Source organism: Molothrus ater, chromosome 2 (genome assembly GCF_012460135.2).
Source record: "Molothrus ater isolate BHLD 08-10-18 breed brown headed cowbird chromosome 2, BPBGC_Mater_1.1, whole genome shotgun sequence".
Lineage (NCBI taxonomy): Eukaryota > Metazoa > Chordata > Aves > Passeriformes > Icteridae > Molothrus > Molothrus ater.
The window spans coordinates 116,188,440-116,215,003 of record NC_050479.2 but is presented as its reverse complement, the minus strand read 5'-3'; the positions used below and the strand labels follow the sequence as shown (position 1 = coordinate 116,215,003).

Below are 26,564 nucleotides of genomic sequence, written 5' to 3'. Positions count from 1 at the left end.
AGACAAGGACAAGTCTGCTGCAGAGGAACAGCAACAGGATTTTTGTCATAGTTTTAAATCTCATTTGTGTCATTCGCAAGACTTGAGTTGCAAATGATTTTGTGTTTGGTTCCTCTGGGGATAAGAATTTTACCTGATGTAAAAACAGCAGTGTTAGTCAGAAAAATAATCAGAAATAATTGTTTGGAGCAAAAATGGAAAAAAAATATAGTAACAAAACCTTTACATTAGGTGTATTGTACAAGATAAGGTTGATAACTGAACACTTTGACTGGTTCCATATGAAAAAAAAAAAAGGGAATGCAGTTTAGATGAGGGAAAACAAAAGTCACTGATTTAACTACCTGGGTTTAGTTTCTGTCACATTCTGATCAAAGGCATGAAAATCCTTCTGTGGATTCACTGGAGCTGCTTTTTTGAGAGTTTCTGTCTTGGATGGTTTTTTTGAGGATTTAACATCATCATCATCACTGAGGAAATCGCTCAAACTGGAATCAGATTTCTAAAGCAGAAATAATGCACACAAATAATAAGTTAATTGTCATTGTACAGAGAGTCCCATAATGGTCACAACACATAAATGGAAAACAACTTGTGCATTGCATCAACTGAAACAATTAAAATGCTATCAAAATTTCAGGGATTTAAAAAAAAAAGTCTCCCTGGATAGCTCCAATGGCAGCAATTTCCAAACTCAGTGCTTGACTTTGCAGTCATAACAATATTACTTTAATAATAATACCTTCGAGCAATGCACACACAGGTACTCACAAGCGTTTGTATGATACTTAATGCTTATCCAGCTGTAAAATACTGAAATCTGTACTTTTTCTGACCATGCCAACCTCCTGCCCTGCACATTAGGGAAGGCCCGTTTTCCTTACAGATCTGCACTTACAGGAGCTGTGTAGAACAGCCTCTCCAGCAGGCTCTGGTCGTAGTGGGGATCCCCCAGCTCGCTGTCGTGCGCCTCGCTGCCAAGGGACAGGGAATGCCACAGGGAGCCCGCTCGGTCCCAAAGCTGCCCCGGGGAGAGATCAGCGCTGTGGGTAGAGAGAGAGAAACACTCCTGGGGGCCAGCCTTGTGCAGGCAGTCCCCAAGGGACGTGGACAATGTTCCAGCCTGGAGCTGGGCCATGCTGGCTCCAGCCAGGGGCAGCCTTTTCCTCTGTCCCCAGAGGAAAGCGGTGCATGGGAAGTGAGGGACAGCCTGGGCGAGAGCAGATCTCTGCAGATCACTGAGTGAGGGACAGCCTGGGCGAGAGCAGATCTCTGCAGATCACTCAGTGAGGGACAGCCTGGGCGAGAGCAGATCTCTGCAGATCACTGAGTGAGGGACAGCCTGGGCGAGAGCAGATCTCTGCAGATCACTCGGTCCAACCCCTCCTCACAGGGAATGAAATGCGAATAAAAAGGTGTCAGGCTGGATTCTGGGTGTCTTGGAAGCTGCAGATTGCACAACCTCTTTGGGCAACCGACTCCAGACCTTGATGATTTTCATTGTGAAACATACCTATGAATATCAACCTCTAATTTTTACTCTTCACTACGCTTCAAGATACCAGTGATACCTAAGGACAGTTTACTTTGATTAAAAAAACTCTCCAAGGTATACCTGAGTAGGTGCAAATGCAAGTATCTTTAGACACAAGCTGGGGTTAGTTTGGCTTAAGGATTTTCTCTGGGCTGTGAGCTTAAAATAATTCTATGATCTGCAACACTACAGTGTTATCCACTGATAAAACACAGTGAAAAAATAAGTGCAGGGCACAAGAAACATGAGCCATAAATTCTGAACCATATCTGACCCAGAAGCTGTGTCTTCAGGGCGCAGATGTGGACACCATGGAAGAATCATTTATGCTCTGCTACACAAAATGAGAGGAAAAGGTCCATTTAATATCTGGAGAAAGATTAAAAATAGCTACAGTTTCTTATTAGTTTTAATTTACAGAGTGTTTCCTCTCCCAAGTAACAAGGTATTTGCTTTATGTGCTTACTTTACGTAACATTTTAGGCCACAACACTTACAACTATTCAGTAACTTAATTTTAGGAAAGATTGTGGGTAATCTTTCTGACATCATCTTTCTTTTATGAAAGATTGTGGGTAACCTTTCTGACATCACTTCCAGACCAAGTGGCTTGCAGCTGTCCAGGCTGTCATGCATTAAAGCTGGGCTATAAAACACCTCCATCACTTGCACACAGGTCACTGGTTACATTCTCAAAAATGGGAATGTAACCCATTTTGTGGGTTACAAGGGTCAAGAGACACTTTTACAAATGGTCAGATGAGGACAATTTTGCAGAAGTCTCCAGTGCATCACACTCACCTGCCCAACAGTAACTGGATTGCTCTTTCTTCAGAGTTTAGGTCAAACTGCTGACCTGAAACTTCAGAGCCAAGGTGATGGGGATCCCCAGGAGTGGGCACAAAGCTGGACTTCAGGCCTTTTGGGCTCCTGGGTAACAGCAATGGAAGCACAGACAGCAGAAAAACGAAAAACATAAACACATTAAGGCATGCTCAAGATGAATCCATTAATCGGTCTATCCGTTTTTTTCTGTGAAGTCCAAAATAATCTACTTAAAGACAAATGCAAACAGTTTGTGCAGAAAGAAATGAAATTGAGCTTGCAAGAGCATCACTGACTGTCAAAGACAATGGCATTGCCTTGCTGGTTATCACAGAACAACAGGCAATATTCACATTTTTCCAGAGGGAAACCAAGAAATCTAAATTTCTTTTCTCCTAAGAAAAAACCATGCGTTTAGGTCATCAATTACTTACACTTTTCTGAAAAACTGTTTTTTGTGATGCAGTGCCATTTCACTGGCACTGTCTTGCACTACTCTTATGCCCTACCAAAATGTAATATTTCCTTGACAAATAACTTAGAACTAAATACAAATATACTAAGAAACTAAAATCAAATACTTCAAGGCTCACTACGTGAAGATTAAAATGAATTCACAAAATTTAGGCATATATTCACAGGTAGAAATTAACTTCCCATTTGAATGATGCACTGCCTTCACCCTAAATGAATCCTAAAACACATCCTGTGAATCTCAGTATCTACAGTTTTTGGATAAAGCCTCACAATTTATGGCTTGGAGCTTGAATGTCACTTCCCCCAGTCCAAACTCACTTTGTTGGTGCTTGGAAATCGTCGAAATCGTCTCTCTCTATAAAATGAGACATTTTATTCAGTTCAATCTCCATGTCTGGGCTGGACTTCATTGCAGAAACAACCATGGCATCACGGAGTTTACTGCCCTGATCCAAGAGAGCTGGGAAACAGGCAGAGGGATTAATTGCAGCATTCAAATGCATTCTAAAAGCCACGTGGAGACACAATCAGTGTGTCAGCTACAGACAAGAAACTTGTTTTCTGCTGTTGAAAAGAGATCTTGACGCACTGGGGGTTAAACATGCTTGATACACCAGAAAACAGCTGAGCTGGGAGTGAGCAGAGTGCTCCTCCATCGGTCTCCCACCCCGCTGCACAAGGAACTGTCTGCACACACAGGCTCAGGTACTGAAGGGCGTTATCAGGATAATTCAGGGAAGAGCGGATTGCCACTTCAGGATGTCTAACTTCTGCTCTTTTCTGTAAATATGGAACTCCAAAGACAGCACACATGGGAACGTGCCCTACTCCAATGCTGGGAAAGCCTTTCTGGATTGATGCAGCAAGAGGGAGCCAAGTCTCTCTTTCCCTTCAGAAAACCTGACAGATATTCAGAAATGCAGACAGGCAGAGGCAAGAGCATCTGCAGTGAAAGGAGGAAGATGAGGCAGGCTGCACACAGACCTGAGAGCAGGTCTTCTGTAGCTGGGCTGTGCACGGAGAGCATCCGTGTGCTGCCCCTGGGAAGCGCTTTGGGATCGCTGCTGGCGGGGAACGACGGGGGCTGATCCTCAGGGCCCACTTTCACACCTTCCTCTGGCAAAATCACGTGGGCATGAGGGGCAGGAAAGGTGAACTTCATGTTTTCAGAGCTCTCTTGGTACAGCAAAGGGTCCTTTCCTCTAGGGAAAAATGAAACTGTATTTCAGTGACAGCTCCAGAGGGTGGGTAAAGGGATCAGAACTCTGGAAATTCTCCAAAAGGAAACGGGACATGTTATTTTAATGATTCCTCACCTGCCACTGAGACCACCAGAGAGACCCACCCAAGCTGCAAGTAGAAGTTTTTATTTTAAAAAAGCTTTTTAAAGGGTCTTTTTTACAAGAGCATGTTGTGACAGGACAAGAGGGAACAGATGCCCACTCACTGCCAGAGGGTAGGTTTAGATCAGTATCAGGAGAAAGTTCCTTGCTGGAGCACAGTGAGACTCTGGCACAGGTTACCCAGAGAAGCTGTGGCTGCCTCATCCATGTCCAAGGCCAGGCTGGATGTGGCTTGGAGCAATCTGGGATAGTGGAAGGTGTTCTGGCAGCAGGGCTGAAATGAGATGAGCCTTAAGATCCCTTCCAGCCCGAATTATTTGGTTATTCGGTGATTTGAGGCACCTCTTGTGTGGTCTTGCATGACTTGAACTAAGTCAATCTTAGAAGCAAGTTTCTACCAGACAAGAAATTGTCCCTGTCCCCTTGGAAACCCTCAACATCTTGGATGTCATACAAAATGTACGTTTGAAAAGATCAAGCATCCCATAACTCACAAGTGTACTGCCACCACTTAAAAATTCTGCGTGCACTGCAGAATAAACCACAGTTTTGTCATGAGGAAAACAGAAAAAAGGGTACCTAGGAGATGTGGCTTTGCTGTTGTCAACAGAGTCCTGTTCAACAGGCCCCTGGGTGTGCCTGGGCTGCTGGGCTGGAGCAGGAGGCTGGCACGTGCTGCTCTCCTGGGCAGCAGCAGCACCTGAACCTCCCCGTGTGGCTGGCACGCAGCTGCTGCTGTCATACAGCTCTGGCAGAGGCTCTAGAACCAGCGACACCTGGGACACAAGATGGGGAAATATTACCTTGTTCTTTTCCTATCTAAGTGCAGTAAACACTGCAATCAAATCCACCTGTTGTGCAATGAATGGAAAACTGCTGCTTCTCTACATAAAGTAATATTTACATTACACAGCTATGTCACATATTTACAACTACTTGTTTCTTGTCCCACGTTTCCAAATCCAGTCAACTGCCTTTCATAATCAGTTTTCCAGAGCCAATTCTGGCTGCAAGACACAACTTTCTTAATTCCAGATGTCAAAATCTTCTCTTATTCCAGCCCAGTGAAGTGTAAGGACCAAATATCCATTTTAAATCCACTGCTAATACCCACTCTCAGTGTAGAGATGACCACATGTATCTTGTTAAGGTCAACTACCCCACATCCCTCTAAGCAAAATGAAGCTGACACCACCATTATTTGTTTTTTTTTTTTCATTTGTTACCTTAGCTCAGAAATGCCTTGGACAGAGAGTGTGCCATGTACAGCTTGACCCTGCACCTGATTATGCCAGTGTCACAGCACATAATTTATAGTAATATTATATTATCATGCAATAATGACCAAAGACATCAAGAGTACCTGCAGCTCCCCGAGTTTCTCCGATGTTGGTGACACCACAGCAAAGGAGCCTTTGATGGGATGGCTGGGAGACAGCTGGGACAGCTTCGTGATCTGTGCCCGGCCAAGGGGCAGGTGCTCACGCTTGGTTAGAACCTCCAGGACAAGAACTCCCATATCTGCAAAAATCAGGAACACCTTCAGGTCACTCTCACCGTCACAAGTGACATTTTTTGGCTAAAATTACAGAATATTATAAATACCCCTATTACAGTAACGGGGGGGGCAGCAGGTAAAGAAGGGTCAATACAGACATTGTAACTGGCAGTAGATGATGGGGAATAGGTATTTGGAATTTGGAATAAGGATTCGCAGGAAAGGAACGCTTAGGGCAGGACATGGGGGAATGAATGGCTTACCAGTGCTGGAGGGTATCCCCAGGCCAGCCCGTTCCGCCCTGCCCGGGAACAAACGGCTCCGGACGCCGCACCTGCCTGCCCTGGCGCACCTAGAGCCCACGTCCCCCCGTGCCAGCCCGCTCCCAGCGCGGTGTCCCGGCGCTGTCCGTACCTGCCAGGTAGGCGGCGAGCTGCCGGGGCCCGCAGCGCACGGCGAAGCGGGCGCAGGTGCGGCCCGCGGGCTGCCCGGCCCTGCCGGCGGGCTGCAGCACGGTGCCGCCGGAGCTCTCGCCCCACCACCGCAGCCGCACCACGGCGGCGGGCTGCGGGCCGGCCCACAGCACGCGGGGCACGGAGCAGCGCAGCCAGCAGCGCGCCGGGCCCCGCACCAGCGGCGGCAGGCTGGCGGCGGCGGCGGGGTCACCGGGACCTGCGGGGACAGGCGGCGTCAGCGGCCCGTACATCACCCCGGGCGCCGCGCCGCTCCCCGCCCCACCGCTGCACGCCTCTATCCCCGCCGTGTCCCCCGAGCCCCGCTCCGCCGCTCGTCCCGCCGCGCACCTCCCCTCCGCGGCATCCCGCCCGCGCCTCCCGCCCGGCAACGGCCGCGGCGGCGGGGACTACAGCTCCCGTGCTGCCGCGCGGGCACGGCGGCGGGAGCGCGGACTACGTTTCCCTTGGTGCCCTGCGGGCGGGCGGGCGCGCTCGGTGCCGCGCGGCGGCGCTGTTGGCGGAGCCGCTTCCGGCGCGGCGGGGCGGGGGCGGCGCTCTCGGGGGTCCCGGTGTTCCCGGTGTTCCCGGCTGTCATGTCGGCCCTGGAGAAGCAGCTGCATCTGGGCCGCCTGCCACCTCGGCCCCCGTTGCCCGGCGGCGGCGGCCAGTCCGGGTCCAAGATGCGCATGGGGTAGGCGGAGGAAGGGCAGGGGCGGATGCGGAGAGCGGGGGGAGCTCGGGGGGAGAGGTGACAGCGGAGCGGAGGCTCTGCAGGGCAGGGGGGCGGGCCGGGGGTCTGGAGGGACCGGGGGCCTGTACTGGGGGGATCTGCCAAGAAGGGAGGCACGGTATTCCGGGTCTGGACAGGGAAGGGTTATTACTGGGAGATCGGGACAGGGAATGGTCATTGTTGGGAGATCGGGACAGGGAATGGTCATTATCGGGACATCTGGACAGGGAATGGTCATTGTCGGGGGATCGGGACAGGGAATGGTCATTATTGGGAAATCTGGACAGAGGGGACCTTGTCCTGGGGGATCTGGACAGGGAATGGTCATTATCAGGACATCTGGACAGGGAATGGTCATTGTTGGGAGATCGGGACAGGGAATGGTCATTATCGGGACATCTGGACAGGGAATGGTCATTGTTGGGAGATCGGGACAGGGAATGGTCATTATCGGGGGATCTGGACAGGGAATGGTCATTATTGGGAGATCTGGACAGAGGGGACCTTGTCCTGGGGGATCTGGACAGGGAATGGTCATTATCAGGACATCTGGACAGGGAATGGTCATTGTCGGGAGATCGGGACAGGGAATGGTCATTGTCGGGACATCTGGACAGGGAATGGTCATTGTCGGGAGATCGGGACAGGGAATGGTCATTATCGGGACATCTGGACAGGGAATGGTCATTGTCGGGAGATCGGGACAGGGAATGGTCATTATCGGGACATCTGGACAGGGAATGGTCATTGTCGGGAGATCGGGACAGGGAATGGTCATTGTCGGGAGACCGGGACAGGGAATGGTCATTATCGGGACATCTGGACAGGGAATGGTCATTGTCGGGGGATCGGGACAGAGGGGAGCTCGTCCTGGGGGATCTGGAGAGGGAATGGTCATTACTGGGGATCTGGAGCAAGTGGTGGCCATTCTTAGGGGGTCTGGAAGGAGGGCTGGTCCTGCTTCCCCGTGCTTCAGGTGAGTGGCACCTGGACCAGGCTGCTCCAGCTGCAGAGGCACCAGTGCCCAGCGTATCCTCAGGCCGGGGGAGGTGCTGGGATCAGCTCTCCAGCCCTTTCCTCCCGGCCCTTTTGCCATCCGTGTTTGGAGGAAGGGTCCGGCACCATGTCTGGGCTGTACCTGAGGGTGTGGCTGGGGGGAGAGGGGTGTGGAAATTCTCAGGACCTGAATTCCTCAGCTGCAGTTGGACTTGGGTAATCCTTGTGCTGGGTCACTTTCCAAGTCAGAACATTCCATGATTTCTCAGCCGCAGGCACCCATGTGAAGGGACTGCCAAGTGACTTTAATCCCTGCTTAAATCTGCATTTCGAGATGATGGAAAAGTCTGGGATACTCTTTAATCTTTTCAGCAGGGGTTGAGAGCACATTTTGGGATCTGTGGGGGAAGGCTGACCAGTGTCTAAGGATGTAACATGTATTAATTTATAAAATTCTTCCTCTCTTACCATGCATGGGGTTTTAAACGCTGTCAGGGAAATTATTGTGAATGAAACAAAATCCAGCGCTGCGGTTAAGGATCAGGAATTCCCCTGGAATCTTCCCTTGGAAGCAGTGGAGAGTAGTTCATAATCATGTTGTGGTTTGATGTTCCTCTCTGCCCCCCAGTAAATCCCTTTACAGGTGATGTTCCTGTTGTGGGAGGTGCTGCACATCCAGCATGGAACGGCCTCATCCAGAGGGGCCTGGGGCTTCTGTGAAAAGGAGACAAGAGGGAGTGGGATAAAAGTTTAGCTTAAGCTGAGCTTACCCTTACCAAAGTTCAGTTCTGTTCAAACAAGTGCAAGATTCCCCCTGAAGAGAATTCCACCAAAAGAGAAAGGGATTAGTTGTACAGGGAAAACACAGTGTGATTTACAGTGCTGGCAGATGTGCAGGGCTGCCCTGAAACAGTCCTTCAAAATTCAAACTTCTACAGGGAACAAAAATAACTAAACTTAGGAAAATATTTGTTTGCTGCATTAAGCATCTCGCATTTATAAATGTGATTTACCTCTGCGCTTTCAATTTCTTGAATTGCAAGCCAGGCTTTTAAAAAAATAGGTTTAACCTTAATATCCAAGAATGCCAGCAACTTGAGTTTTCCATGGCTAAATCCTCTGACCGGTGTGTTGGGCACTTTCTTTTTATTCCCTTTTTTTCCACCATGCAGGTCATCTTAATGTGACTGTGGTGTAGCTGAAAGCAGATCTTGACAAGCAGAGGCTCAAGCATGTGAGATTGCTACAGAAAAACAGAATTTACTGAGAACTTCCTAACTTAAATAAAGTCTTACATTTTTTGGCGACATGCTGTTAAAAGGTTCATGTGTGTTTCAGTAGTTCGTAAAAAACCAGCACCTGTTGCTGCATTTAAATCCGTGAAAATAAACTTGTTCCTAGCTTTTTTCTTTAAAATTTATTCTTTCCTTGCTATTTTTTCAGTACAATCACTTCCTTCTGTCTCTCCGTGGGAGAGAAGTCAAGGTGGCGAAGCAAACTGAATCTTGGAATGGTTCAGGTTGGAAAAGCCCTCCAAGATCCTGGAGTCCAGCCTTTCCCCCAGCCCTGCCCAGGCCACCACCACTGCCCCACGTCCCCAAGTGCCACATGCACACAGCTTTCAGTCCCTGCAGGGATGGGGACTCACTGCTGCCCTGGGCAGCCCTTTTGGGGAGGGAATTCTCCCTGAAATCCAGCGTGGCTCCTGTGACATGCTTGGGAGTGGAGCATGGGATGCATGCTGGAATTTCAGTGCATTTCATGGCACGTGGCATCAATTCCTGCTTTGCCAGCACAGTCCTCTCCTCCCTGGATTTAAGTGCTCTCCAGCAGAAATGATGGTTCCAAAAGGCCCTTTCCAAAGGAGGCTGGAGCTTCTCTTAGGCTCGAGCAATATGTGAAACTCAGCCTCTGGGAGGAATTCCGTGCCCATTTCTTTAAGGAGCGCTCACGGCCAAGGCTGTGTTGGGAATTGCAAGTGATTCCTTCAAATTACTCCATGGATGAAAACCAAAAACGAAATCGAAATCACAAAACAAAACAAAATCAGGCTTATGGGCTGACTCTGTGTTCTGTGGGGGAATAAAATAATAGAATTTGTAAAGCCACCCCCCATGGCAGCAGATCCCAACAGCTGTAGCAGCTTCTGCATTTCCTGTCTTGTTTGTTTTTTGCCCTTTGTTTTTTGCTAGTGGCTCATTCAGAGCTAAGCACCTGGATGGGATTTAAAAGTGAAAGTCAGTTTGCTGTTCCTTTCCAATGTGTGAGTAAAAATCACACACAGTCTCTGAAGATCTTTCAATTATCTAAAAGGGCATGATTGGATCAGATCTGTGTAATTCAATCATGGCAATTCCTACTCATTTCTTCCTTTTTAATCCACTTTTTCCCCTTAGAATCCTTTTAATAAAAAAAAACCCAACAATTTATGTATTCAGCATCTCTAAGGCAGAACTTAAGATACTGTCCTTGTCAATTTTTAGAATTTCTAAATACAACTTGTCAGCCGTGGCAGTTCGTACTTGTGGATGATGTTTGATTTGCTTGGGTTCAAATATGATGTGGGAATGAAATCTCCTGATTCATGCACTTGTTCTATATTTGCTTTAGTAGTTTTAAATAGGGGCTCTCAGCAGAAAAAGGACTTTCTGAAAATGGTTCCTTCTGCTTGGTGCAACTATTTTTTTTTTTTTCATTTTAGGAAAATACCTGAAAGAAAACCCCTTCAAAAACTGGGGAAAGATTTGCTGAGCCATGTGGGCATCCTAAGGATCAATGACATGACAAAGAGGATAACCTGCACAATAGCATAAAACAGAGGGTGCCCAGAATTTGTTTTGTAATTCCAGTTTAATATGCTGGCTTGGAGTTTAAGGATCGGTCTAGAAAAGTTATTATGTCAGATCCATTTCTGTTTTGGTTTGCTGGATACTTTAAAAAGCTATTAGTTAGTTCTGCCAGCTTAAATACTGGCCAGCAAAATATGACTTCAACATAGGAAGGTGCAAAACCACAGCTGCTGTTTATTTGGGCAGACTTCTAATTCTGAATGTGTGGTGATGCTTCGCTAAAAAAAGCAGCTCTAGGAAAACTCAAAATCAAGGATTCCTTTCTTTGGAGGAACTTGTTTGCTCAGCCCTCTGTGGTCACCTGGGATTTTGTGGAAAGCAGCACATTTATTCTGCCCTTTTGGGGGTCCAGGGTGAAACCTGAGGTCGCTCGCGTTTCCTCACCGTTGCTCGGATGCCCTGTTCCCTACAGATTCTTGGTGTCACAGCGATGCCAGGGCTGGGCCAGCAGGGAGTTCCTGCTGCCCAGCACATCTGTGGATCGGTGGGAAGGGCTGTAGCCAGGCAGATGACAGCATGCGCTGGTCTCCTGGAGCTGCTCAGGGCAGGGGAGCCCAAAGGCAGCTGTAGCACGCTGTGCAAGAGCCTGGCTGCAGCTGAAATGCTGCACTTGGAAAGGGTGAAGGAATTCGTTTTCACTGGCTGCACATCCTACCTATGCAAAACCCAGAGAGGGGAAATCATCCAAGCTGTGGGCAGTTCTCTGCATCTCCAGAAAGAACCAGAACTGGTATGGAGAGAGCATGTGATCAGGGCTGGGATGGCTTCCAGGCAAAAATTAAGCTTTGACTGTGATATTTTTTTCCTTGATCAGAGGATGAGATTAGGCTGAGGTGGTAAAAGAGATTAATATTTTCTGGATCCATGTAGGTGTGTGACTTCTCATTCTATTTAGTTGAGATTTAACAAGAAGTCTGGAAACCCCCAGGAGGGAATTTGGTCCATTCAGGGGGTGGCTGGTTTATGTTTCATATCCTAGAAACACCAGGGGAAACAGAAGTTTTGTTTCTGCAAAATTGAAAAGCTGCTTTGTCTGTTATTTTCTATTTCTTTAGGAAGCCGAGAATTCAGGAGAAACTTCTCCAGCAGGGATTTTTCTGCTCTGAAGGTCTTTCACCCCTCACGCCCATGCTTGATTTTAATATTCTGTGCTGCCTGCCTGCCTCCCCCAGAAGAGCTGAAGTGCAAAAACATGGTTAAAATGGTGCACTGTTACTCATCCTGTATCCTGGGCTCGAATTGAGCCTAATTATGCCACTTCCAAAATTAAGCACTACTCTTTTAGCCTTACTGAGTAAATACCAGCCCGAGAAACAAATTCTGCATCAACTGAGTCATCAGGAAAATTCTGATTGCAGAGCCTTTTGTCAGTAATGGTGGTACAAGGAGAGGGCACAGCTGCACCTTTTGAAGGAAGCAAAAAATAAATTGGTTTGTCAGCTGGGCACCTTTTGCCTGTGGGTCACTGCAGACTCGGAGGTGGTACTGGGACAGTATCACTGTTCTGTTTATTTTCCCTTGCCTTGGGCCTGTGTAGTCTAAATCACCATTGCTCAGTCTTCCTTGGAATGACTCGATGAGGAAAGTACTCTCTTCTCTGTCTCCACTGCGTTTCCTCACTAGGAGCAACAATTAGGGGAGGATTCCTTCACTGACAGTAGAATTCTGGATATTGTGGTTGTGTGGGAATTTCACTGATGCGCCGTTTGCTTCCAGTCTGCGCTGTTGTGTAACACCAGCGAGAGGAGGCCTGGATGCCAATTTCAGTGGAGGACTTTAAAAATAACTCTTTCTTATGGAATTTTTTCTGTCTTGCAGCCCTGGAAGAAAGCGTGATTTTTCACCAGTGCTTTGGAGCCAGTACTTTGAGTCTATGGAGGACGTTGTGGTAGAAAATGAAACTGGCAAGGATATATCCTTTTTTCTTTCCCCATATGGAATTTGTCATAATCCCAGAGATCATGGGGGAGGTTTCACGTTTTGTTTAGTTTATTGGGGTTCCTCAGCTTTTTCATGTGTTCCCTCTCATCTTCCATTATGTCTCCTGCAAGGTTCAGTGTTCATAACCAGAACTATCCCTTCTAGGCTGACAGTTAAACTGTGCCTAGCAAGGCCAATTCCTGATATTGCTTCTTTAGTAATCATTTTTAATTTAATTTAATTTAATTTAATTTAATTTTTTATAATTTTTAAAAAGCGTTTCCAACAGCCATGGGCAGGGACACCTCCCACTGTCCCAGGCTGCTCCAAGCCCCAAAGTCCAGCCTGGCCTTGGGCACTGCCAGGGATCCAGGGGCAATCCTCTGGGCACTTGTGCCAGGGTGCACACCCTCACAGGGAGGAATTTCTTATGAACATTTAATCTAAATCTCCCTTCTTCTAGTTTAAAACCATTTTTTGCCCTCTCATTATTTTGCCTGTGTAAAAAATAACTCTCCATCTTTTTTTCCTAATGGATTTCTAGTTTTCTCTTAGTTCACCTCCCTGTTGTGCCCAGGGAGAAAAGGACAGGGGATAGGAGAATTAAAGACGGGGAGAAAACCTGGGCAGCAGGAATACAACTCTTGAAGCTTAAACTGAGTTAGATTTTTGTCCAGACAATGCTTGAACATTCCTGTTGGTCAGATAAATGAAAGGTAGAAATAAAATACTGTTTGGTATTGCAAGCTCCAAAATTCACTCTGCTGCCTTGAAGTAGCTCTGAGAAATGTCTTTAACTGTTCATACACTTTTCGAATTTACAAAAGTGGCTTGGAGGGGCCTGTCTTGCTGCTGCTGCACGGTGGAGGCCACTCTGCCCTGTCCTGGGCTGTGTTTACTGTAAGTAAAGCTGCTGCTCTGTTTGTGGCTGCACCTGCTTGTTGCTGCTGATCTCCCTTTGCAAACAACATTCTCTCTGTCTCTGCTTGCAGTCTGCAATCATCAGCAGGATCCAGTGTAGGATTGTGGCCTTAGACCTCCGAGGCCATGGTAAGTCAAAGAAATAAAGCTGGGGTCAAATCAATGTGTTACACATGCTCCCATTTTTCAAGAGATGCAATGAGTCCCTCTCAGGATGGCTGGGAAAACATCCTTAAGGCATCCCAATTTGATTCAAAAGCAGGGATGGAAGACTGGCTTCTGTCAGAAGCTGAGACCCCCTGAAGTTTTGCTTGAGACAGTGGTGGACTGCTTCCGTCCACCAAGCCCTCTTTCATATTTCCATAACCTTTAAGTGGTCCTTGCCATGAGAAACGAGGACTGTTCTTCCATTTTAAGATTCATAAGGAACCAAGTGTTCCTGTTAATTCTGTGTTTCTTAATTATTCATGTTCATTGCAGTGGGCTTGCTCTTCATATCTGTGCCTAAAAGCTTTGTACCATCACTGCTCTAAGTCCTGAGGGGACCTGAAGCTTTTCAACTTAAGTGAACTTAACTTGGGTTGGGTTTTTTTCTAGGAGAAACAAAAGTAAGGAATCCTGAAGATCTGTCTGCAGAGACTATGGCAAAGTAAGGAGACTTATGCTCGTTTCCCTTTTTACAAACCTCCCCTTTCTCTCCTTGGCTGAACAATAAACTCCTTGAGGGCACACAGCCTTCATTCAGAGGAGCTGGAAGATTAACTTCACGTGATTCTGGTAGTTACCCCTCCTTTCCTTCCATTCTGGGGCAGTTTGAAATGATGTCCCTCCCAGCTGAGTCAGATTCCAAGAGCTGGAGTTGTTCTCCCAGTACCCTGAGTTTTTAAACACTGAGCACTTTAAACGTGCCACATGCTGAAGAGTTCCTAAGGGAGGTGGAATGCTTCCCTTAGAAGCATGGGGTATTTTAGTCTGAATCACCAGTTTGACTCTTCCTCAGCCCCTGGGGTGACTGGTCAGGGCGGGCCCACATTGGCCTGGTAACACTCCTGAAGTCTGGGTCACAAACACAGGATTTTCAAGCATAGAATTGCTTTTCCAAACTGTCACGACCCGCTTTGGCATGCAAATCCATCCCCCTCTTGACAAAACTGTAAGAAAAGCAAATACCCACTGCTAAGCACATTATGTTCTGCCCATATTTAGTACAAAGAGACTCTTTGCTGTGAGTACAACTAAATGATGAAGGATTTTGTAACCTTCCCATGGACAAATCCACTTGGTTTGTTGAGGGGAGGCCATGTGTGAAATGTATTCTGACTTCCATTGTATACCTTATTCCTGCTGCTTATGCCTTGTCAGATCCTGATGTGTAACTGTCCTGAGGAGATGCTGGATTAAATAATTAGAATATTTTAGATCTGGAGCAGCACTGCTGTGGGGGGAAAAGCAAGTTCCTTTTGTTTTGAAACCTTCCCCTCTTCTTAGCAATGAGCTTGAAATTTAGCCCTGAATATCTTTTAAAGAGGAGCCTTAAATTATAGCTGGTGTTCCTGTTTGTTCTTTTAAATCAAGTCCTCAAACAATTTTCTCTAGTGGAGCAGACAAGCCGGTCAACCTGGTCAACCTGTTCTTGTGTGGTTTTTTTGTGGTGCTTTTTTTTTTTTTTTTTTTTTAACTTGTTTTCCATTTTCAATAAAAAATGGAATCATTTTTTCCAATAAAAATTGCTCAGTTCTCAGGTTCCTCTGAATGGCTGTAGTCAGGAAAGCCAGCTGGGGGGGTATCTTTAAACTGCTCTACAGGAGATTTCAGCTGTGAGCTCTGCTGCTGTTCTGGGGTTTGGGAATCATACCAGCCAGCTTTCCCATCCTGGCAAAAGTGTCAGGAAGTGACAGCTTCAGTTTAACAGGAGGTACCTTTTGGGAAGGGTGGGGAAATTGCCCCTTGCCTGTCTGTGCTCACAGAGAGTCTCAGTCTTTTTGCTCGTGCTCAGTGTTGTTCGTCTTTGCCATGGTCAGCAGGGCCAGCAGTTATTTTTCTCTCTCTAATTCCAGTTTCTTCTTTTAAGAACAATGAATTTCTTGGTTTTTGCTTCCATGCAAGATGATTTGACAGCTTTTTCTCACCTTTTATTTAACGTTCCCACCAGCAAGTGTCAGCCTAAAACGTCTTCTACAAGGAATCACAGAATTTGGGCTGGAAGGGACTGTAAATTTCATCCACATGGGCAGGGACACCTTCCACTAGGCCAGCTTGCTTGACCATCTTTTAAATTAGTACCTTTTGAGTGAGGATGCTGCTAACAGAAGGAGAATGGCGCGGATGTGCAGGGTTTCCTGCTCTGCAGCAGCGACAGCAGAACGAGCCGGTGTGCAGCCTGGGGCTCAGCGGGGGCGTGGGGCGCTGCCCGTGCGGGCCGTGTCCCTGCTGGGCGCCAGACGGGTTTGCTGTGCCTGCAGGGACGTGGGCAGCGTGGTGGAGGCGCTCTACGGGGACCTGCCGCCGCCCATCATGCTGATCGGGCACAGCATGGGCGGCGCCATCGCCGTGCACACCGCCGTGGCCAACCTGCTGCCCAGCCTGCTGGGGCTCTGCATGATCGACGTCGTGGAGGGTGAGTGTGCCCAGCCCTGCTCCTGGCACCGCATCCCCCAAACACCAGGGTCTGCGCCCTCTCTAAACCCAGCCCATCCTCCCTGCAGATCCTGTGCGCACAAAAAGCTTTCCGTGTGACCCCTCCTTCTCCTTCTCCTTCTCTTTCTCCTTCTCCTTTCTCCTTCTCCCTTCTCCCTTCTCCTTTCTCCTTCTCTTTCTCCTTCTCCTACTCCTTCTCCTTCTCCTTCTCCTTCTCCTTCTCCTTTCTCCTTTCTCCTTTCTCCTTCTCCTTCTCCTTTCTCCTTCTCCTTTCTCCTTCTCCTTCTCCTACTCCTTCTCCTTCTCCCTTCTCCTTCTCCCTTCTCCTTCTCCTTCTCCTTCTCCTTCTCCTTCTCCTTCTCCTTCTCCTTCTCCTTCTCCTTTCTCTTTCTCCTTCTCCTTTTCCCCTTCTCCTTTCTCCTTCTCCTTTTCCCCTTCTCCTTTCTCCTTCTCCTTCCTCCTTCTCCTTCCCTTTCTCCTTCTCCTTCTTCTTCTCCTTCTCCTTTTCCCCTTCTCCTTTCTCCTTCTCCTTCTCCCTTCTCCTTCTTTCTCCTTCTCCTTCTCCTTCTTCTTTCCCCTTCTCCTTCTCCTTTCTCCTTCTCCTTCTCCTTCTCCTTTTCTTCCTTTTCCTTTTTCCAGCTGTCTTCCCTCTGTTTGCCTTTTTCCTGTCACAGAATCAGAGGATCAGCTAGGTTGGAAAAGTCCTTGGAGATCACTGAGCCAAGCCTATGACCTAACACCACCTTGGCACTAATTTCTTTGAAACACTTTCTTGGTGGGGAGGAGGGTGGCTTTTGCTGTACTGCTTGGTGCTGATAAATGACTGCTGCTTTCTCTGTCTGAACATCCTACCTGTTCAAAAAGCAATTTTCCAATATGACTGTTGGCTTAGCAATACTAACCTGTACTTTCCTTAGCAGCATTAGATTGCTGGGGAGCTCCAGCTCTCTGTGAGGGCATTGCAGCCAGTTTTGTGTAGAGGGATGTGGCAATAATTTCATCAGATGCCGTGAAGCTGATGAAGATGATGCCATTTGCTTTTAGGTACTGCCATGGATGCCTTGAACAGCATGCAGAACTTCCTAAGGAGTCGTCCCAAAACATTCAAGTCGCTTGAGAATGCCATTGAGTGGAGGTAAAGCTTGGTTTCAGCCTCTGGAATCACTTGTCTTTGTCGCCTGACTCCCGAAGGAAACAAAGTTTGTATAGTCTGGCTGTCGACAGGCCCTCTCCCAGCGCCCTGCCATGGGTTTAACCCTGCTTCGCTGTTTCCCCACCAGCCTTCTCCCTCTTTCTCTTCTCAGTTACAGTGACAAAGGGAGGGTCACAGAAGTTTAGCTCGAGCCACTCTGTTCAGTGCGAGAGCAGGGGCTTTGGGAATGGTTTGGGAAGTCCTGAGATGTAGAGGAGTTTAACTCCTCTTTCTGGGCCTGCTGATTCTTGAATCTCTTCAGTAAATATTTCTGTCTTATGATTATTTTTTCCCCCTAGTGTAAAAAGTGGACAGATAAGAAATCTTGAATCTGCCAGAGTTTCTATGGTCGGTCAAGTCAAACAGTAGGTGGCCTTTGGTTTCTTTCATTTATTATTTTAAAATCTTTTTTTTTTCTGTTTTACAACACCATTGCTACATAAGTGCACTTGAAAATGAAAATTTCTTAAAGCAAAATTGCTGAACACCTATGGTTTAATCCTGGGTGGTGTTTTGCTTTGGACTTTTTCCTTTTGCCAGGGAATCAGTTTCTGATTTTATTTTCACAGGTGCGAAGAGGCTGCCAGTCCTGAATGCCCTAAAGCCATAGTAGAGGGAATTATTGAGGAGGAGGAGGAAGAGGACGAGGATGAGGAAGGAGGAGGCTCTGTCAACAAAAGGAAGAAAGAGGATGACACAGAGGTTGGGAACTTGTTGCTGTGTTTTCAGCTTCCCCTGCAAGAGCTGTCACCTGTGGTTATCCAAATCATATCCAAGCTAGAATGAAAGGCAGCCACTCCAGGGAGAGAAAACTGGATGTGAGCCAAGCCCAAATGTTCAGACAATTTGTGAGCTATTTGTGTCAGTAAAGAGTAGCAAATTGATTGCCCTGAATCCTGCAGGCTCTTCTCCTCTTGGCGTAGCTCTTGCTGACTTTCTTGTTCCCTACTCACTCATGTACTTTGATTTGGAGAGAGACTTAGAAGCAAGGAGGGTCATCCCTGGAAGTGTGTACTCCACCAGAGGGAGCCAGTATTGGTTTTATTTTTTATATCTATGTATTTATGCATTTCCAGGTGGCTCCCTGAGCTGGTTTTCTTTCTGCTGTTTTGCTGATCACTGATGCAGAGCTCTCTCTCCTCCCTGCAGACAAAGAAGGAGCATTTATACACGTGGCGAATCGAGCTGGCCAAAACAGAGAAGTACTGGGATGGCTGGTTCAGGGGTTTATCCAACCTCTTCCTCAGCTGTCCCACTCCAAAGCTCTTGCTTCTAGCTGGTACGTGTCCCTCCCAGCCCTGGTGTGCACCTCAGTGATGTCACACTTGCATTTTAGAGCACAGGGTCAGCATTGGGCTGCAGTGGTTCCTGGGCTTCTCTGTGTCTCCTAAAATAGCGTGGTGTGATCTCAACTTCTCCAGTGAAAGTCAAGTACAGCTTTAAGCCCTTTTTGTATACCTTAATAGCAAATACCTTTTGTAAATACCCTTTTAAGTAGTAGGGAGGGGTGTGCTCCTGCATTTTTGGCTGTGTTTCTTTGCTGTAACTTTACTCTCTCAAGGTGCAGCAGTGAAATGCCCTTGTCTGGGTGTCAGAGGTGTTTATTTTCTGCTTTTCAATCTAATGTCTCTTTTAGAATACAGAGTAAAGCCTGGCTCAGAGAATTGTGTTCTCTCTGCTTGTAGGTGTTGACAGGCTGGATAAAGATCTGACCATTGGACAGATGCAAGGTAAGTATTTAGTATTGTTACTTCAGCCTTACTGTAATGCTCTTTTTGCATGACAGCTTGTTGCTATGGGTGCAGTCAATATCCAAACAAATGGGTATTAAAGAATTTGTCCATCCCAAAGTGTTCTCCTGCTGTGGTCAAGGAAAGGTGGGGAAGGTGAGCAGGGAAAGGTTCAATTCAAAGGGCTGCTGCTGTGGGTTTTGTTCAATCCAGCGTTCAGTGCTCCCAGCAGTGGAGCTGCTACACTTCTCTTGGATCAGAATGATTGCCTGTGAGGGCTTTTCCCTAATCCATTTTTCCCCTTTCTAGCTACATCCCTGATGTTCCTAGCTAGGACACTTGGGACCATTCCAAATTCTCCCATCTCCCAGTGTTTCTGACAGACAGCAGACCAAGATTAAGCACTTCATTCATGTTTTGGGGCTTGGGTTGGCGTTTTTCCCCCCATCCCAGCCTTCCAGAGCAACCAGTACTAGAGAGTAGTATTGGACAGCAGGATAAACGTTACCTTAAGGTAAATCTGGTGAGAGTTCTAACTCTGACACCTGCCTGCATTGAGGAGCTCTGAGAAGCTCAGCTCCATTTGAACTCCTGGGAACCTGTTCTAGTTACACCTGGAGAAGGTGAACTAAGCAGCTGGTCCATGTTTCCTGTGGAGACCATGGGCTGTGCATGGTGTGGAGTCTGCTGAGACTCCCTGCCATCCCTGGGGCCCCTTTTCCAGCTACACTCAGTGCTGAGGTCAGTAGGTGCAGAGTGTGAGATCTGTGTGCTGACTCTCTCAACCCACAGGCAAGTTCCAGATGCAGGTCCTCCCACAGTGTGGCCACGCAGTCCATGAGGATGCTCCGGACAAGGTGAGCCCCGCCGTGGGGTTGAAGCTACAATAATCCACCATCTGAAATGCATAAAAGGATCTGTTCCTTACCATGGAGCAGAGATCGTACCTCAGGGGCATCTGTTGGCACAACAACTGCCTTTCACCAGCAGCTTGGATTTTTTAGCTGTCTAGAAAGCCCTGGCTAAGATGTTACATGCCACAGGGCTGGGCTATGGCTTTAACTCTCAGGCTCGTGGTGATGTACCTAATTCCACCCATGTGGAGTGTGGATTTCTCCCCCTTCATTCCTCATGCAGTTCCCCACTATCCCTTGCACAAATCTGCAGCGTTAGAGGTTTGTCTGTGTTTTGTTGAGTGGTTCAAATTTTCCAAATAGAAACCAAATGTTCCTTTAGCAGCTCTGACAGAGCAGTGCTGCTTCTGGGCACTGCTGGAGTTTGTGTCCAGATGGAAGCAGGAATGCGGTGGAGCCTGTGGTTGGGAACACATCTGGTTTTAAAGCTCGTTCTGCACTGACAGCTGTGTTAAAACTCAGCCTTTCTGTGCTTCACTTTACAGTCTGAAATAGGTATTTTTATCTAAACATACTGAGTTCTTAAGCTGCTACTGGTTTTTTATACATTCTGAGCAATGTTGACCAGGCTGGACGGGGCTTGGAGCAGCCTGGTGTAGTGTAAGGTGTCCCTGCCCATGGCAGGTGTTGGAAATGGATGAGCTTTAATGTTCCTCCCAGCCCAAACCATTCCAGGTTACTGTCTTGCATCCTGAATTTACCTTTTCTCCCTGCTAATTGTTTTAAGAACTACTGAAATGGGCGGAGAAAAGGTTTGGTCATTTCTTGATGGCAGGCTCAGTGTCGGAGTAAAGCTGGAGGTGTGTTACACAGAGCTCTTGTTTTAAAGGAGCAAATGGTTCAGCAACAGACTCCTGAGGATGTGGACTGTTGTTGGAAATACTGCAGGCTTTGAAAACTGACTGGGTTTCGTCCTCTCTTAGTGTCCCTTTAAATCCTGAGCTATTTTTTCCCCTTCTCTCAGGTTGCTGAAGCTGTTGCAACGTTCCTGATCCGTCACAGGTTTACAGAGCCCATTGGTGGATTCCAGTGGTAAGGCTCCGTGGAGCTGTGTCCCTGAGCAGAGCTCCTGCTCTCACTGCCTGTCTGGCTCTCGAGGTGGGAGGCTGGAATTTTGGCACGGTGCTAAAAGCCACAGATAAACAAACAGCTCTGAATCACAGCCAGTAATACATTCAGTGTTTGTGTTCCTTTCAAATTTCTCACATATTTACGTGTGCTGATGAAACCTCCTTCCTTGGAAGGGAGGAGCAAAGCAGATTTCTTTCTCTATAGCCTGCCAGAAAGCAAAATGACAATTTTATGGCATTTAGCTTAAATAATATTTCATTAAGTAACCAAGGCCCTGCATTGTGGAAACAACTTGCATCACACTCCCTTGGCCAAGAAATACTGGTGAGATGAGGCAGGTAAAGCTGCGTGCTTCACTTTGCAGACTTTCCATACTTATCTCATGTGTTTTCTTATCAGAATGGCCTGTGGAAGCCAGGCCCCTGTGATCAGCCAGGCAGTGAGAGAAGGGTGTGATTGATAAGCTTGATAGTGTAGGTTGATGTGTGAATAGGGAGAGGGAGAGGACCTAAGGGCTTTACAGCTAAATTTAGGTTGTCACAGAGTTTGCAGAGAATACCTTGATGCTAACATGGAGTCTTTCTTCCATTCTCTTTTTTGCCTCCTAGTGTGTTTCCTGCTTGTTAATATCCCGGTGTTCTCCAGCACTGATTCCCATTGTAAATAAACTGCACCAGAGGCCACTGTGATGTATCCATATCCTCTCATCTCCCAGTCCAGCAGCAGTGAGAAGTTGGTGTGAGATTCATCCCCTAGAACTAGCTCTCCAGAATATCTAAATTCTTAGGGACTTCCTTGCTGGGAAGCAGCTTCTACTGAAGACCATGAAAAGCTCTTCAGGCCCTTGGAACTGGGATCCTCTTCTCTGCTGCCACAAGGAAAGACCTCCTGGAATCCCATGTAGCCAATCATACCGACCTCGGCCGATTCTCAGGCTTTCCTGGACCCAGCTGCAGAAGGGCTGTTGGCAGTCCAGATCCACCGAGGGCACTGCAGCACAGCCAAAGGCTTCAGGATTTTTCTGTGGAATCACTGGATCATCTTGGAAGTGCCCCTTAGATTTGGGTTTTATACATACATACACTTTTTTCCCCCTAAAGCAGACGAGGGATCGGCTTCATTGGGAGCTCAGGTTTCATCTCACCAGAGCCAGCCTTAGGGGTTAAGCTGTGGGAAAAGCCTGGAGGCCACTTTCCTGGGCAAAGCTGGATGGGACTGAACCAAAAAGGCAAGAGGGGAACTGTGAGATCCATTTCAGAGTCTTGCAGTTTGTCAGGTGCTCGTTTCAAGTTCTCTCTGGGAAGGAGAGCCTGAATAACTCCATCCACTACAGACACATCCCAGGCCAGGGGACTCTGAACCTGCCTTCATGGGGAAGACCCAAGAGCAGCAGGGACAATGTGATCAGCAGGCAGTTTGTCTGTTTTCTGCCCCTGGAATGTGTTTGTCCTTCCCTTCTTGTAGCTGCCACACACAGCTGGGCAGAGATCAGCGCCTTTGGGATGGAAAAACATGGAATGGGCTGTAGGAAGACCCCTGGGAGAGCTTGGAGTCAGCCCTGCTGATGTTGATGCAGAGGTGTAGGCAGCTGTTCTCCCCAGTACAAGAGGAAGGACCCTGTTTCCACTGTTGCTTCCTAGATCATTTTGCTGCCTGCCTTCCAGAATTCCATGTGCACAGAGAGCTTTTCTTCAGGGTTCAGTTATCCACAGATAGCTCCTGGGCTCGCTTTCACCTAAGAGTCACTTTTGAGTCTAAGAGCAGACACGTTTTGGAGCAGTTTTCCTCAATATTTTGCTGGTGGATGTGTGAAACCCCTTTTTTTTTTTTTTTTGCCTGGTGTCCATAACCCCCTGCTGCTGTCAGATGATTTTAAGCCTGCTCTGCCGAGGCAAAGTTCTGTGGTGACTTGGGAGCTGCCCTGCGCATCCCGTGACAAGAGCCATCAGGAATCCTTGGCACTTGGGAGGTGCAGGTGGGACAAAGGGTTTGACCATGGGGCTCCACTTGGCTGTGATTCACCAGGCACAGCCTCATTCCAGAGAGGAATGCCCTCCTGGCACTCTGGGCACTCAGGTGTGACAGGAGCAGTCGGTGGCTCTCTGCGCTTCCCTCCGTGAGTCACCGTGTTGATGCATTGATTTGATGTAATTCCACCCTGGTCTAGTTCCTGATGGATTCAGTGGGTCTTCAGTAGTCAAAATGCAAAACAGTTCTTTCCCCAGCCGTGTCCCCAAAATGGCCAAAATCCCCTTTTGCAGGAGACTGCTTGGTTCAGATCGTTAGGGGTGAGCGAGTGCAGCGTGTCTGTCCAGTCTCCATCGCGGTGAGGTCACATTCCTTCGTGGTGAAGTCACTTGGAGAGCCTGACTCGGAGCCTCGCGTTGTCCCTCTGATCTGTGAGCTGTCAGAAAGCCCGACCAAACAGAACCCTCCGTGGAAAGCCAGCCAGTTCTGTACTCTGCAGAAGCACCACCGGGAAAGGAACGATTCCTGCAACCCTGCGGGCTGCCTGGGATTCTGTTTTGCTGTTAACATTGAGTGAGTGAAAAGAAAATAAATATTCCAAGAGCCTGTTTAAGTGACTGGTGCGTTGCTCCGTGCCAGCTCCCAGCCCTGCCCAGGTGGCTGTTCTGGGACTCCTGTGGGGCTGGATTAAAAGGATGGGTTCCAGGGACAGCAGCAGCACCACGGGGGTGGGTGGAAGGGAAATTCCTTTCGGCTATAAAGTCAAGCCATGCACATTTTTGAGACTGGACTTCTGGCTGAGGAGTATTAATGCTCCTGCTGCAGTTTCCAGGGGGCTGCAGGCTGGGGTAAGTGGCATTTGGTGAAGAATACAGAGGCTGTGGTAAAAGTAACTGCAGAGAGAAGGAGTCTTCTCTCTGGCTCTCAAGAAACAGGGACACAGAGAAATTCCTCCCCAAAATTCCCAGCTTTGCATTTTTCCTGCAGCCTTTTGATTACTTAGAAACCCCTCTTGGTCTTGTTTCACTTGTTGGATTGAGGATCCTTCCCAATGGAGGATCCCAAGGTTTGGCAGGAGCAGGAGATGCACTTTGGGATGCTGGTCTGTTGCAGGCTTCATTTTAATTGAATAAATTAAATAAATAAATGTCTGAGACCTAGGATGGGTTTTGCCAGATTATCTGTACTGTACAAAGCCATCAGGGATTTACACATGACTGGAGCATTGGGATTGTTGGAAAAAGATTATTTCCTGTATTGCCAAAGCAGGTACTCTTGCTTTGAATAAATCAGGCCTTGAGGAAGGAATTAAACTCAGGCCTGGGGCTGTCCAGCCAGAATTTTCCCCTCAGATTGTGACAGGGGTGATGCAGCAGTAGGTAAAATTGTTGTTTTTTCCCCTTTTGGCCAGGGAAAGGCTTGGACAACCTGAGGAAGGCCGTTCCAGCCCTGCTTCCCACGTGTTTGTGATTTGCAAGCAGCGCTGGGATGACTTGCAAAAGGCACAGCTGGGCAACACAGACCTTGGAGAATGCCCCCAGGAGGGTCTATTGGGTATTAGGAAGAAGTTTTTGTACAATTTAGGCCCTGGCCCAGGGTGCCCAGAACAGCTGTGGCTGCCCCTGGATCCCTGGCAGTGCCCAAGGCCAGGCTGGATGGGGCTTGGAGCAGCCTGGGACAGTGGAAGGTGTCCCTGCCATGGCAGGGGTGGCACTGGGTGGGTTTTAAGGTTGATCCCTACCCAAATTATTCTGATTCTGTGACTTTAGCACTGACATTTTTCCTCTTCTCCACTACTGCCTTTTCTTTTGGGGGCAAGAAGGCCTGGGAAAAGGGCTGCGTGGAGTGCCTGGCAACCAGCTGTTCACTGGTTTGAACTGGTAATCCACTCTTGGAAATCCAGACCTGCATCTTTAGGCAAGGTCACAAACTTGAGTTGATGGCTTTTCACTTCCAAGAGCCCCTGTCCCTGGTGCATTGTCCCTGAGCCTGGTGCTCTGCTCACAGGCTGGAAGTGCCCTTTGTGTTGCCCAAAGCTGCATCCCTCATTTGTGCTGTCTGTCCGTCCGTCCGTCCCTCTGACAGTGCTGCCCCCTCGGTGTCCATGTGGCATCCAACACAGCGGGAATGGGACCGGCTGTTTGCTCCAAGTTTTGCTGTTTCCAGAAGGAAAATGTGTGTGAGTGTGTGTGTGGGTGTGTGTGTGTGTCAGTGTCAGTTCCCTGGAGGCCACACGCCGTGTCCCGTGTCAGCCTCATCCTGGTCTTGTCCTGTTCTGTGTCCATCTCCCTCGCCTACAAATAAAGCATTTGTGAAAATCCTGGATTGGGAATTCCTGCTTTCCCTTTAGCTGTGATGCTCGGGCTCCTTGGAGCAGCCTGGGGAGGAAGGGGGTTGATCCAGCTGTTCCTGCACCAGACCCAGCCACTGGGTTTTTCTGGTGACTCATGGAAGCCTCTTGTCATCCAAAATGCTCCCCCATCCCTTCCCTGCACCCCAGTGTGGGGGATTTAGCCACAGCTTTCACTTTTCCCCCTCCTTCCTGTGACCAATGACTCCCATATGTGCAGAAACATCTGGAAGTAATAAAAGGGCTGGTGAGTAACCTGTGCTTTGTTCAGCCTTCGCCGCGTCCTGCGGTGCTTGTTCCTGACTGGAACTGGGAGAAGCTGCAAGTCTTGCAGGCTGTTTTACATTCCGGCCGGATTAACAGCCCCAAAGAGCTGGTGGAGCCTCTGGCCTTGCCCAATGCTCCCTGCAGCTCAGCCCTGTCCCTGTGTGCCCATGGAAGGGTTAATCCAGGCTGGATGAACACAGCCAGGAGCGATAAAAGCGCATTTCTGACCCCAAAGCAAGGAGAGCCTGGGGAGAGCTCTGCCTTCTGCTTCATCCCCCTCCCGATTTCTGTCCCTTCCCTTTGCCAGGCCAGGAGGTGATATGGGGATCTCCCTGGAGAGCTGGGTTTCCATGCCGGAGGGTTTGAATCTCACCCAAATGCCACCTGGATGAGCGGCTCGGTTTAGAGACAAGTTTAGGAGAAAAACGCTCTGGAAGGAGTGTTTCCTCTAAAGAAAGGGCTCAAACAATCCCTTTCTGCCAGTAGGCGGTTAACAGCAGTAGGTGAAAGCCCAATCATTTTTCCTCAGAGTGCCCACAAGGCACAGGAAAATGAAAATTAATAAATGCTAGATATTGAATTGTCCGACCTTAACACCACTGCCCCCCCCCCCACTCCCGCTGGATATAAACAAAACCAAATGAAATTAAAGGAAACGAAACAAACCAAACCAAACCAAAACAAACAAAAAACCCCCAACAAAACAGAACAAAATCCCAGGAAAGGGGGAAAGCCCACAGGGGCCGCAACGTAGTGGGGAGGGGAGAAAATGGCGGCGGCTCCCGTCCCGGGGAAGACGAACACAAAGGGGGCACCCAGCACCTCGGGCTAAACACAGGGAACCTGTGGATTTATGGCGATGTCCCCTCGTCACTGCAGATGATGCC

At 48.2% G+C, this 26,564-nt stretch overlaps 2 protein-coding genes across 7 annotated transcripts in view; one reads left to right on the top strand and one right to left on the bottom strand.

Annotated features, from left to right (window-relative positions):
- Positions 1 to 6,349, bottom strand: part of C2CD3 (C2 domain containing 3 centriole elongation regulator) — a 36,754-nt gene extending 30,405 nt beyond the window's left edge. For 3 of the 6 annotated variants that reach the window (XM_036404208.1, XM_036404204.2, XM_036404206.2), the window contains exons 1-8: positions 6,092 to 6,349; positions 5,543 to 5,700; positions 4,759 to 4,955; positions 3,821 to 4,038; positions 3,155 to 3,296; positions 2,336 to 2,464; positions 899 to 1,043; positions 345 to 502 (exon numbers count right to left, since the gene is read on the bottom strand). In XM_036404208.1, coding sequence (XP_036260101.1) covers positions 345 to 502; positions 899 to 1,043; positions 2,336 to 2,464; positions 3,155 to 3,296; positions 3,821 to 4,038; positions 4,759 to 4,955; positions 5,543 to 5,698 — 1,145 coding nt within the window. In that variant the 5' untranslated portion in view covers positions 5,699 to 5,700; positions 6,092 to 6,349. Of the gene's footprint in view, positions 1 to 344; positions 503 to 898; positions 1,044 to 2,335; positions 2,465 to 3,154; positions 4,039 to 4,758; positions 4,956 to 5,542; positions 5,701 to 6,091 lie in introns of those variants that run through there. The other 3 variants (XM_036404205.2, XM_036404209.2, XM_054518523.1) reach the window with 2 other exon arrangements.
- Positions 6,350 to 6,704: 355 nt separating this feature from the next.
- PPME1 (protein phosphatase methylesterase 1) lies at positions 6,705 to 25,385 on the top strand. Its single transcript, XM_036404218.2, has 14 exons — positions 6,705 to 6,823; positions 12,526 to 12,619; positions 13,435 to 13,527; positions 13,620 to 13,677; positions 14,146 to 14,197; positions 16,011 to 16,165; positions 17,230 to 17,320; positions 17,677 to 17,742; positions 17,947 to 18,079; positions 18,527 to 18,656; positions 19,063 to 19,107; positions 19,900 to 19,964; positions 20,986 to 21,053; positions 21,701 to 25,385. The coding sequence occupies exons 1-14, from the start codon at positions 6,726 to 6,728 to the stop codon at positions 21,717 to 21,719; spliced, it is 1,167 nt and encodes a 388-aa protein (XP_036260111.1). The 5' UTR covers positions 6,705 to 6,725; the 3' UTR covers positions 21,720 to 25,385.
- Positions 25,386 to 26,564: the final 1,179 nt, after the last annotated feature.